This window comes from Lepus europaeus, chromosome 5 (assembly GCF_033115175.1).
Source record: "Lepus europaeus isolate LE1 chromosome 5, mLepTim1.pri, whole genome shotgun sequence".
NCBI classification, from domain to species: Eukaryota; Metazoa; Chordata; class Mammalia; order Lagomorpha; family Leporidae; genus Lepus; species Lepus europaeus.
The window spans coordinates 84,793,714-84,807,180 of NC_084831.1; the positions used below are offsets into that span (position 1 = coordinate 84,793,714).

Sequence of the window (13,467 nt, forward strand, 5' to 3'; positions counted from 1 at the left end):
GCAAAACACTTGAGCCATCTTTTGCTGCCTCCCAGAATGCATTAGCAGGAAGCTGGACTGGAAGCAGAGGAGCAGGACTAGAACCAGAGCTCTAATATGGGCAAACAAAGCGAAACTTAACCCACTGCACCACAATGTCTGTCTTCTGTTATATTTTAAACATTGGATAGTAATATTCAACTTGTTCCTCAAAACTAGGTACAACAAAGAAATAAGGAATTCTACTCCTGTACTTCCCGATTGAGTAAGGGACTACTTATCTCAAACAAGCTATCCTCTTCCCTAAACTTGAGAAGAAATTCACCCTAAAAGGCTTGCAAACCATTGAAGAGAAACACTACTGAGACCTACCTGAGTATTGTCTAGACAGAGCTATTAGTCTTCTTAACTAGGCCAATCTGACTTGGGTGATATATGTGTATAAAGTCTGTTTACTCTTGGCCATCTAGAGCAAACTCACACAATCCTTTGTTCCTAATCTAATATTCCTTATCCATTCCCAGAATTGTTTTTATTAGAATAGCCTTCCTTTCAGAGATATTACCGAGTTTCTGATGATATTTATAACCAATTATGCTCTCCCTCCCTCCCTCTTTGTAACTCCTTCACATAAAAAAAATAAAAGTCATTGGACTTCTGTCTCCTAGTTCTAGGTCACTCATATTCTGCCTTGAATAAATCTTTTATTAATCTTTTTTTAACAGTCTGTTTAAGTCTTGTGTATTATTTTATTATTACATAGAGTCAACTAAAGCAGATTCTCTAAAATTTAGCTCTGGCCAGCAACATGTCTTATTACTATAATGTCTAACTATCTTAATCCAGATTATATTATAAAGAGCATTAAAAAAACCCTCATGTTAGAATATTAATCACAGCAAATCCAACATTACAATTGAGCATATAAAGATTTTAGATGCATTTAAAAAGCCCAGGGATGGGCACTGGCTCAGCAGGAATGAAGTCCACATCTCATATGGGAGCCCAGGCTCTACTCTCCATTCCCCTGCAAATGTGCATGTAGTTGGGTCCCTGCCATCTGCCTGAGAGAGCTAGATTGAGTCCAGGCATCTTGGTTTTAGCCTGGTCCAGCCCTGGCTGTTAAAGAGTATCTGGGGAATGAGCCAGTGGATAGGAAATCTCTTCCTGACTTTCAAACAAACAAACAAAAACAACAAACACCCAATCATATAAAATGCAAACCCTAGGAAATCAGTAAGCAACAAAATCATTAGGAATCCTAGGTGACTGGTTAAGACACTAAGGAAAAAGATGACTGTCAAAAAAGACAATCAACCAAATACAACTAAGTTTTGTAACCAATAATAGTAAAAACAGGCTTATTCTATTCTCCTAAAAACAAACTTACTGATTCAGTAAGTGTGGTGGTTATTTGCTTTGCTACAGTGGGTAACTGGGTGATGATGTTGCTAGAACTTCACTGTCTTGTGTAACCATTCCCCCAGCAACAAGTTTTGAATCCTTTTGCCATCTCAGTCTCTTTCTTATTCTTCTTCCCAACCTAACCTGCCAAGTATTTGAAAAGTATTACTTTTCCTTTCTTAATATTATCCCTCTTTTATAGTTCTAGTTTCTCCTCCTCCTGCAGAAATCCTTTTATTTAAAAAGCACTTTCAAAAGCATTATACAGATTCTTTTTAAAAGGACAATTGTTCCTCACTACAAAGTTAATTCCAAAATTCCAACAGCTTAGAATAGCATTCCATGTCCTCTACCTTTCTCCCCTTATCATAGGAACTCAGTTCCCTTATCTCCTACTTTCAAAACTTCCCACATTCTCCCTTACTGCTCCCTCCTTCAACTCAGTTCCTTTCCCATCACTGACCTTCATTTCCATTTCAATTAGGTATCTTTCAAGGTTCATTTAAAAACTACTGTCCACTTCCAAAAGCCTGGCTGGGTCTCAGTCTAGATGAAAGTGCCTTCCTCATCCCCTGAATTTCTATAGTATCTCACACATGTCACGAGCACTTACAATATGCTGCTACTATGGTCATCAGTAAGGTAATGAATTAAAGTTAGCAAATTTTCTAGATAATGAAAGACTAACGCTTTAAGTGTCAAACTGGATTTTACCATTTTGATGGTAATCTTTCCAAAATGTTGTCTTATTTCTACCCTTTAAACACAGTCAACTAAAGACAATTTCAATGAATCAATTGAGTATTTAGAGCAACCTTTCTACAAGGAGGGTCTTCAAAAAGTTCATGGAAAATGCATATTATGAAAAAACTGTACATATTTAAAAATTTTTATTTTGGTGCAAAAAAAGCTGGAACCCTACACACTTAAGTGAAGGGCAGTACCACAGAGTTAAATTACAGCCAAGAAAATATAGAAACCCATCTGTGTCTCATGCATAGCTTTTTAAAACAGATTTATTTATTTACCTGAAAGAGTTACACAGAGAGAGGAGAGGCAGGGCAGGGAGATGTCTTCCATCTGCTGGCTCCTCCCACACGGGAGCAGGTGCCCAAGAACCCAGGCCATCTTCCACCACCCTCCCAGGCCACAGCAGAAAGCTGGATCAGAAGTGGAGCAGCCAGCGCCCATATGGGATACCAACACTGCAGGCAGTGGCTTTACCAGCTACGCCACAGTGCCAGCCCCTATGGCTAGCTTTTTAAAATACAAGTATGCTCTTGTCATTCCCTTATTTTAGAAAAACCTCTCAATCACATTTTCAATTTTTAGCAAGTATTCAGGTCACCAAACCCATCTTCCTGGCATTACCATCTTCCCAAACATCTATGTAAGTTAATCTTCCCATCATTCTTTGAATTGCAAATTCTACCCCTGATTGGATTTCACTTCCTCTTCCTAAAATTCTTCAGGGTCTCTATTTTTTTTAAAGATTTACTTATTTGTTTGAAAGTCAAAGTTACAGAGAGAAGGACAGAGAGAGATCATCCAACTGCTGGTTCACTTCCCAGAAGGCCACATCAGCCAGGACTGGGCCAGGTCAAAGCTAGGAGCTTCTTCTGGTCTCCCACAGGAGTGCAAGTGCCCAAGCACCTGCATCATCTTCCATTGCTTTTCCCAGGCCATTAGCAGGAAGCTAGCTTGAAAGTGGAGTAGCCGGGACACAAACCAGCACTCATATGGGATGCTGTCTTCAAAGGCAGCAGCTTTACTTGCTTTGCCACAACACCGCCCTGACACTACTTTCTTTGTGGCCTACTGCGCCTCTAAAAGGCCCATATGGGATCATAGGCAGTGGCTTTATCTGCTATGCCACAGCGCTGGCCCCTATCACTGAAATCTTATAATACTTTGTCTACCAGTGTACTTGTACTTGTCCCACTAAGTCATGATTATGTTAAATAATGACAAGAAACATACCAGCATGAATTTTTTCCCTCTTCTTTTAGGCAAATCATTAATAATGAGACAAATTGTAAAGGCAGTAGGAAAAAAGGAGTTCTATTTAACTCCCAGTTGCCCTCAAAAGGAAGCCTAAACTAAATAACCTGAACCCCTCACAGCATTTATGGTCAGGACACCATTTAACTGTATAAACATTGCACAGTGCTCAAATTTTGACCATTTTATGTGTTGTCAATAACCCTTTCCTAAGTTCTTTAATGGCAAGGAGCTGTCTCATAGTTCTCACATATCCCCCACATAGATATTTACTTTAAGTAAAATCTGGTTTGCTCCTTTAAATTTTAATGTTATAAAGATAAAATATTTCTACTTATATTCTTTCAGGCCAAACGAATCAACATACAATTTCTTGAACATACAATGTTTTTTGTAAAAGACCCTGAAGAAGGGACAGGTAATTTAATGCACATTAGAAAGCTTTTACAAAATTATTTTTTTCCCTATCACAGCAGAAGAGTACTTTCCACAATGTAGGAATTACTTTTCTAGTGTTTTACAAACACACTGAACACCTGGCACTGTGCTGCATAGTAATCAGCACTTGTCCCTGCAGACCTCTATAGCCAAATATATCATTAAAGCTGAAAACAGCAAAGGACCTATTTTGTTTTTGGTGTGTGTGTGTGTGTGTGTTTTTTTTTTTTTTTTTTTTTTTTTTGACAGGCAGAGTGGATAGTGAGAGAGAAAGAGACAGAGAGAAAGGTCTTCCTTTTTGCCGTTGGTTCACCCTCCAGTGGCCACTGTGACCGGCGCATCTCGCTGATCCGAAACCAGGAGCCAAGTACTTCTCCTGGTCTCCCACGCGGGTGCAGGGCCCAAGGACTTGGGCCATCCTCCACTGCCTTCCCGGGCCATAGCAGAGAGCTGGCCTGGAAGAGAGGCAACCGGGATAGAATCCGGCGCCCCAACCGGGACTGGAACCCGGTGTGCCAGTGCCGCAAGGTGGAGGATTAGCCTGTTAAGCCATGGCGCTGGCTGCAAAGGACCTATTTTGTAACATGCAATCTATTATTACACTTATATCAAAAATAAATATCATAAGAATAAAGCAGTTTAGTTTTTAAAAACAGAATGTATCTCTATTGCACTAGTGGTACTGACAGAAAGGCTACGATACCAATTTTTAACTATTTTTTTCATAAATTATGAGTCATCTGTGTGTAGAATAACAACAATTATGCTTTATTCCCAAAATGCTACTAAGAAGTGTTCTGAAAACAAAATGAAACCTTTCCCAAATATATCCACATAAAAATATTTTTCTTAAACTAATTTTAAATAAGTAACTAGAAATCTCCAATTTACTTTAAATCTCAAAGGTCAGCATTTCATTTTAAAAATGCAATCTATAGAGGCTGACATGGTGGCGTAACAATTAAAGCCCAAACCGGCAGTGCCGACATCTCCTATGGGCGCCTGTTCAAGTCCCGGTTGCTCTACTTCTGATTCATCTCTCTGCTATGGCCTGGGAAAGCAGAAGATGGCCCAAGTCCTGGGTCCCAGCACCCATGTGGGAGACCTGGAAGACGCTCCTGGCTCCTGGCTCCAGCCATTGTGGCTATCTGGGGAGTGAATCAGCAGATGGAAGACCTTCCTCTTTGTGGCCCTGCCTCTCAAATAAAACCTTTTTAAAAAATGTGATCTATAGGGGCTGGCGCTGTGGTGTAGCAGGTAAAGCCACCGCCTGCAGTGCCAGCATCCCATATGGGTGCTGGTTCAAGTCCTAGCTGCTCCACTTCTGATCCAGTTCTCTACTATGGCCTGGGTGAGCAGTAGAAGATGGTCCAAGTCCTTGGGCCCCTGCGCCCATGTGGGAGACCTGAAAGAAGCTCCTGGCTTCTGATCGGTGCAGCTCTGATCGTTTTGTCCAATTGGGGAGTGAGCCAGCAGTTGGAAGACCTCTCTCTCTCTCTGCCTCTCCTTCTCTCTCTGTGTAACTCTTTCAAATAAGTAAAATTTTTAAAAAAATCCATCAATAGATTAAAATATGAATAAAAAGAGAAAATTAAATTCACCTGTTGCCACGAAAGTATTATTTCCAAGATACCACTATTGTTGGTTCTAATCAATACCAGCCCCTAAGAGAACCATTTAGGGCAGTGTTTAATCTGTGGACAGTGACTTCTCACTGAATAGTAAATCAATTTACTGGCTCATGAACTGTGTTAATTTTTAATAAAAAAGAAGAGTGCATCATATTCAAATTAGGTGAGTGGAAGAGTGATCAAGGAATCGTGTATTTATATAAATGTGTTTATACACAGGGTCAAAATGTAGTCCCAATAAAATGTTAAATGCCATCACTATTTTTCTTTCCAAGAGATAACAGAATGCTATGTATGTGCGAAATGCATCCAGCTTAGAGACACATTTCCTTTCAGTCTCTCTACTCTGACTTTATTCATCTTTTCTCACCTGTTGAAACTCTTATTTTGACATAAAAAGTTTCTTATTCTGGATTGAAGATTAGGTCAGTAGAATATTTTCAGTGTTTTAGAAATTTTAATAACCAGGATGACTACATAATTTATCATCCAACCCAAGACCCTTGTGAGTATAAAAAAGACAATATTACCCAGCTGGGACAGCAAGGCTAAACCAGCTTGTACAGTCACTATATTAATAAATTTAATACTGTGTTTTTAATATTGCCAGGATTAAAAAAAGATATCATTTAATTAAGATATTAAACACAAAAAGCCAATACTTAAAACAAAGGTCAAAAGCATTTAATATAAATTGTATCATGAAAATTCTGATTTTTCATGAATTTTTCATAATGTTCTTAACAGACTGTATATAAAATTAATCAGGAAAAAACTTGTATGAACATGTAAAACAATCTAAAGAGAACAAAATCTGAAAAAGAAGCCTACCATCAGTGCAGTCCATACTAACTGGAGTAAATTTATGAAAAATAAGAAGTCTACTTTGAATTCACCATATAAAACAAAATGTAAGCTTCTTGATATTAGTCTCTTTAAATAAAGATCCATTTTTTAAAGTAAAAATTGTTTCATAAATTATCTACAAGACATGAAAATCGTTAAAATAATTCATCTGAATCTACCCAATAGACAATAACCTGTGTCAGTTCTAAGCAAAATTTTAATCTGTGAAATTTACTATTTTTGACAATTTAACTGTGCCAAGTATAGCTACCTCTTTCACTGTCACTTCAAAAGCTTTCCTACTTTCTTCATCAATCCTTTTCACTAGAGAGGATGTATTTTAATTTACACATATGACCACAGAATTAAATATATAGTCCTTGTAATCTTAAGCATCTTCTACTCAAAACAAAACAGCTTCTTAGGGCTCCTGATTCTGAGTTCTGTGTTCTTTCTACTTCATTTTTATTCTGGCATCTCTCCTTTCTTGATTTGACACCATGGGAAGGGTCCATAGATGATAGCCTTCATAGTCAAAGAATAGAAAAAATTTTTATTGGTGGATGAGAAAGTGCATGTTTCTGAGGAGCCCAGAGCTTTGATAAAACTCTCAACAAGGTCAATGACCTCAAAAAAAATTAGAAGTATTTGTGTCAACAGAAAATAGATATATTGGGAAGCAGAAGGGTATCCATTTTAAGTCTATCAGGCTATCAGAGATAATTAGTTACAAGGAATATTTCTTCTCCTCAAAAGGATATTAATTTCCAAAGAAAAGGCCAAGAGCTGGTAGCTTTTAAGAAGGCTTGAAATTTATTCTGCCACAAGTAATCCAGCAGTCCATTATCATCTGGGGTATCAAAGTTTCCCTTCAAGAATGGACTATATAATTACAAATCGGGGGATGGGGTTGTGGCATCATGGGTAAAGCTGTGCCTGTGACACCGGCATCCCATATAGGAAACGGTTCATGTCCTTGCTTCTCCACTTCCAGAATAGCTCCCAGCTAATGTGCCTGGGAAAGCAGTAGAAGATAGCTCAAGTCCTTAGGCTCCTGCACTCACGTGGGAGACTTGGATGAAACTACTGGCTTCTACCTTCAGTTTGGCCCAACCCTGGCCAATGCAGCCTTCTGGAGAGTGAACCAGCCAGTAGATGGAAGATCTCTATCTTTCCCTCTCTCTGTAATTCTTTCAAATAATTTTTTTTAATTATTTAAAAGTATTAAAAATCCACATGAATGGAGTCTGCCCTATAGTGCAGCAGGTTAACCACTGCCTGCAGCACCAGCATCCCATATGCCAACCGTTTCCAGTCTCAGCTGTTCCACTTCTGATCCAGCTCTGCTAAGGTGCCTGGGAAAGCAGCAGAGTATGTTCCAAGTTCTTGGTTCTAAACTCCTGGTTGCAACCATTAGGGAAGTGAACTAGCAGATGGAAGATTCTGCTTTCTCTCTGTCTCCTCCTCTCTTTTTAACATTGCCTTCCAAATAAATAAATAAATCTTTTAAAATATCCACATGAATGAAGGTTGCTTCAAATAGAAATGTAAATATTAAATATCCTTACAGAGGCTTTGTTCCTATTTCCCTTTATGTTGTGATACATTTATGTTAAGGAAGGTTTTTATAAAAATGAATTTTTTTATTCATCAAAAGATCATCTATCCATTCTTGAAGAGTGATGCTTGTTGCTCCTACGATTATATATAACCCAGAAATCCTCTGGGACCATTAAGTTGGAAACATAGTTTTATTTTTTTTTTAATTTTTTAATTTTTTTTTTTTTTTGGACAGGCTGAGTGGATAGTGAGAGAGACAGAGAGAAAGGTCTTCCTTTTTGCCGTTGGTTCACCCTCCAATGGCCGCTGCGGCCGGCGCATCATGCTGATCCGAAGCCAGGAGCCAGGTGCTTCTCCTGGTCTCCCAAGCGGGTGCAGGGCCCAAGGACTTGGGCCATCCTCCACTGCCTTCCCGGGCCATAGTAGAGAGCTGGCCTGGAAGAGGGGCAACCGGGATAGAATCCGGTGCCCCAACCGGGACTAGAACTCGGTGTGCCGGCGCTGCAAGGCAGAGGATTAGCCTGTTAAGCCACAGCGCCGGCCGGAACCATAGTTTTATATAAGTGATACTGATATGGAGGAAGAGAACAAGCATGTGGAATTTATGAATAATCCTTTTGGGAAACAAAAATTTAATAAAACTGGATGAAACTTTTTAGTTTGCATGAATAATCAGGAAAAATATCTTTTGTGTAGCTCTACCTGTGAAGATTTTAAAAACCAGGTGACAATGTTTCAGAATTCCCAAGGAAAGGACGTATACATTTTTTTTATGATTTTCTAAAGTAGATATTGGATATGGAAAATATCCTAGGTCAGGGCTCATGTTGTGGCACAGTGGGTTAAGCCACTACCTGCAACACTAGCATCTTATACTGGGTACTGGTTCAAGTTCTGGCTGCTCCACTTCTGATCCAGCTTCCTGCTAATGTGCCTGGAAAAGCAGTGAAAATGATCCAAGTGCTTGAGCCCATGCCACCCATGTAGGAGACCTGGATGAAGCTCTTGGCTCCTGCTTTGGCCTGGCCATTGTGGCCATTTGGAAAATGAACCTGCAGATTAAATATCTCAGTATTTTTCTTTCTCTCTTGCTCTCTCTCTTCCTCTAACACTGCCTTTTAAGTAAAGAAATCTTTTTTAAAAAAGTACCCTAGGCCTTCTGCAGTTTTTCATTTCTCTTCTCTTTGCCTAGGAATGCTAAACACTGTATCTCATTTTAGCATCTCTGACATTTTGTTTAGCATTTAGCTGGTGATATTTTTTCTCTGCTGGCCTATTTAATACTACTTTTCTGACAATGAAGTTTTTAAGATAGTGTTCATTAGAATGAACCCTTAGTCAATGGATGGTATACTAGCAGTTATGTTTTGAAGAATTTTTCAGATGAGGTAAAAACTCTTTCTTTCTTTAATGTACTAAAAAAATCTAGTGCGGTAAAATCTTGTCTTGTTGAATATTTGCATAATCTCTTTGTATAGTCAGAATGGAGTATTTTCTTAAGTCCTTAAAGTCTAATTTAGGCCTATCCATTTCTTGAGTCCCTGTTCTTTCTAATTAGACACTTATTTTTTTCAGTCTTCATCAGGATGATATCGACTTCATTTCAGAATTTTCAACTGCCTTCATTTTAAAATAAGAAATCTAGGAAAAGAACCTCTTGATGAAGGTAGGGATATATAAAAAAATATAACCCCATAGTAGGAGGACTAAGCCAGTAAAGAAAATTCACTCAACTCCCTCATTTTAATACAAATGGTAAGTAGTCATTCCTGGTGATTTTTATATCAAGTCAAGGAACAAAGCAAAGAAGCAGAAGAAAGAAAGACACCAGTATGAATACACATGCTTCTTTGGCATCAAGAACATTTCAAGTGCAAGTCACAGGACATGAGGAAGAACAAAAAAAGTTGGGAAAACAGCAACCAGAAGAAAGCAGAGGCAGTGATCTAAGAGACCAAGACAAATTAAAAGACTGAAAAGAGAAGTTTGGAAAAGGTTTATATAAATCTGTTTAGAGAAAAAGAGTATATTCTTAGATGCAAAAGAAATGAGATCTGCTGAAGCAGGGCAGGTTGAAAGATACAAATGAAAGAGCAAAGCATTTTGCAGGGTATAAGAAGCATATTACTTATGAGTAAGCTAATATAATTTTCACAGACAAGCAATATGAAGAGATATCTGCAAGGTTGGACTAACCAACCAAAAATAACACAGAAATGTGCATGATAGCACTTATGTGCTTAGCTGTATTTATTAATTTTAAATAAAGTTTAGGGACATTAAAAGAAAAACCTATTCAGTTGTCAACACAGGCCATTACTGAGACTTGCCCCTTCAAAGGTTTGATGTATAGACCAATTGAAAACTCACTAGTTCCTTTAGTTTTATAATCAATCCTATATATTTGAAACTCTACTATAATTTATTTTCTAATAAAGCATTTACAGGCTAGAAGTGTGATATTTTTTCAAAGAGAGGTATCTTACTGAACTCTACTAACAAAAAATAAAAATAGTAACATAAAAAATAGAATTTAAAAATCAATGGGATTAATGTAGACTAAGAAGTTCTATACCTCTACTGGGTTTTTTTTTCCCCAAATCAATATGAGCCAATGAAAAAAAAATAACTTGTTTAAATTATATCTAACAGTTTACAAGTTGCTGAAATTTAATGTATATTCACTCAACTGCTGCTTACCAAAGAAAGCTCTATATATAATCTGAATTAGCACCAATTTGGTGAGGAAAATAGTGTATTGTATCAAACAGACCTGCTGTGATATCTGTTCAAACATACCTGTACCAGTCAAAAGTCCAGCACTCTTCTTTCGTGCATAAGCGCGTAAGTGGTTGGACAGGCTAACAGCACTTGTAAACGTCGTATTGCAATGCACACATGTTCTAAGCTTCACAGGCATACCTATCATTCAAAAGAAAACTATAATCCAGTTCTCACTTCAGAAAGTGAAATTTTCTTAAAGTGTGTAGAAATGTACCACAATAAAGATGGTTTAAAAAAAAACGTTCATTGGATTAGGTTAACTTAAAATAAGGAGAGGGAATTAAGTTAACTATTATTAGTTGTAGTTAGTATTTAGGGCCAACCCATGCTCTTTCGATAGATGGAAGAGGAATGACTTGAACCTCAGAACTCCTCTGGATTTAACACCTATTATCACTTTCTTGCAGATTTCTGTGTTACGCAGATCATTTCTTAAACCTACTGAAATACAATCCTGTGATTTGAATACCACAGTTCTTTTGGAAGTTTCAAGCTTACAACCTTACCAATAAAAAGAATTAAAAAGTCTAGTTGACAAAGTGGTAATTAAAGTGTTTTACCCACAAAACCGTAAAAGGCTCGATACTAAATTAAGCTTTCTGATGAAGGCTGGGAGAAAAGGTGGTAAAACACACCACTGAACAGCTGTTAGACACAACATTTTATTCAGGGCATTTTATGTTCATTACTCTGAATGCGTAATCAATAATGAAAGTTAATGATTTGAAGTTTTTTGCTAAAATCTTTGTGCTAAATAAATGATCAACAAGCTAACATCTTAATCATCACTGGGAAGAAAACATCCTGAAACAATAAGAAAAACTCCTAACTTCTCAGACAACTCTCACTCCCCAACACACTTCAATTAGTTTCTTCCACATTACTGTGATAGCCACAAATACACGTCCTTCTCTGAAGTACACTACATCTCAGTCAATACAGCTAATATCCTTCTAAAATACACGGAAAACTATTGACTTTGAAGGACTCTGTTCAAAAGTCCTATAACCAGAAGGCCACACAAAATAAAACTTTTTCAATTACGTGCAATACAAGATAATCTTCCTTAAATCAAAACTGCATTACAAATATTTAGGATATTCCAATGTCTACCCAAGATGAACAAGTCAACAGTACTTTACATAATTTTATTCATTATTAATCCTGTGGACAATTACCTCCGACACATTCAGTCTAGGGCTGTAATTATGAGACCATCCAAGCAAACCTTCAACATTCCTAACCTCCAAAAGCAACCAATAAAGACACTTAAAATTCTAGACTAAAAGAATAAACCAGACTTGGCAATACCAAATAAAGCATTGTCTACATTATGTGCAATATCACTTGCCAACACATACAAAATATGCCTTAGGAAAATAAAATCTATTGGTGCACAAGCACTAAGCTAAATCATCTGTTCATTTCCATAAAGTCTAAAAGCCCAACCAAGTATGTTTTACACTTAGAACAGACCTCCAAAACCAAACTACCCCGCAATACAATGAGGAAATGGGAAGGGAGAGGCTTCTTTGGGTTAATCACCATGTACAACAAGACACCAGTCCATTCAGTTTAAAAAGTCTGTTTTGTTTTGTTTCATGTAAGCAGTGGGGAAAACAACAGCTCAATGTTGAAAACATTATCACTTTGGAGCACTGGCAAATATGACAGAGGTCTGCTTTTTCAGTAATGCTGTTTTTGAACACCGTCAACCTCCCATCCACAGCCATCCTCCAACCGCAGCAAAATTTGTTTACAGATTAGATTTCTGTGGGTTTTTTTTTTTGTAGTTTTCTTTTTCCATTTGTTCTCACCTTACATTCAGACCAAGAAATGAGGCACAGAGAATTCAGTGCTGATGCGCATCAACTGATGAGTTATATAGAAATGACAGTAGAATAACCAATCTGTGTTCTGCAAAAAAAGCAGCTTAAATAAGAAGATTCTGAGAGAGTATTTTTCACATATTCCACTAAAGAAAATATAATTGAACTGTGCTTAAGTTATATATGGTAAGATAGCCTTAAATGTACTCTTACCTGAGTGCATAGTCAAGTCCATTTTTTGTGGGTGATACATCAATGGACTATCTTCATTTAATGGAAGAACACATCTCTGAACAAATCTCTTTCTTGCTGTTTGATTATGGATCTTTTGAGGAGAAATAGCAGAATTTCTTTCTTCTCCCATTCTTTTATTTTTAAGAAGTTCTATCAGTGTAAGAGACTGGTTCTTTTTCCCACTGGGCAGCTCTGGTTTTGTTTCATCATATTCATTTAAGAAATTAAGCCCTTCTTCCTCAGATGCTGACACTGACAGAGCTTCAGTCTTTAGGCCATTACGGTATGCTTCAAGAGGTATAACATTTTGAGATAGAAAGTCATCACTTGGAAGTTTTTGAGCCACAAATGGTCTAGGAATAATACGACGACTGTTCAATGCCTTTAAGATTTTTTCATATTTTTCTTCATTTTGCATCATTTCATTCAGAACACAGATTGGAGATTTGTGAGCATCCCATTTGGTCTTTCCAAGTCTTTTCAAGTGGCCTCTAACATGATTTGATAATCCAATTTTAGTATCAAACCAACCACCACAGAGTTGGCAGGTATGTTCAGAAGTGGTTTCAGACTTCTCTATAGCTAAAAAAAAAAAAAATGTTTTAAGAGTGGCATCAGAATTTTTTGTAAGTAGACCACTTTACAATGATTTAACTCTGAAATACAAACATTATGTGATTCTAGCAAAATCAGATTCAAACAAAATTTTCCTCTAAATTTGAACACAGACATATTAACCCAAATTATCTACAAGAAAACTT

The 13,467-nt window shown here is 37.4% G+C and overlaps 1 protein-coding gene across 13 annotated transcripts in view; it reads right to left on the minus strand.

Annotated features, from left to right (window-relative positions):
• The window catches only part of ZNF644 (zinc finger protein 644), a 105,605-nt gene that overhangs the window by 13,720 nt on the left and 78,418 nt on the right, over nucleotides 1–13,467 (minus strand). For 10 of the 13 annotated variants that reach the window (XM_062191717.1, XM_062191718.1, XM_062191719.1 and 7 more), the window contains 2 exons: nucleotides 12,686–13,288; nucleotides 10,659–10,781 (listed from right to left, as the gene is read on the minus strand). The exons of 2 other annotated variants lie outside the window; for them this stretch is intronic. In XM_062191717.1, coding sequence (XP_062047701.1) covers nucleotides 10,659–10,781; nucleotides 12,686–13,288 — 726 coding nt within the window. The remainder of the gene's footprint in view (nucleotides 1–10,658; nucleotides 10,782–12,685; nucleotides 13,289–13,467) is intronic. One more of the 13 variants, XM_062191716.1, reaches the window with a different exon arrangement.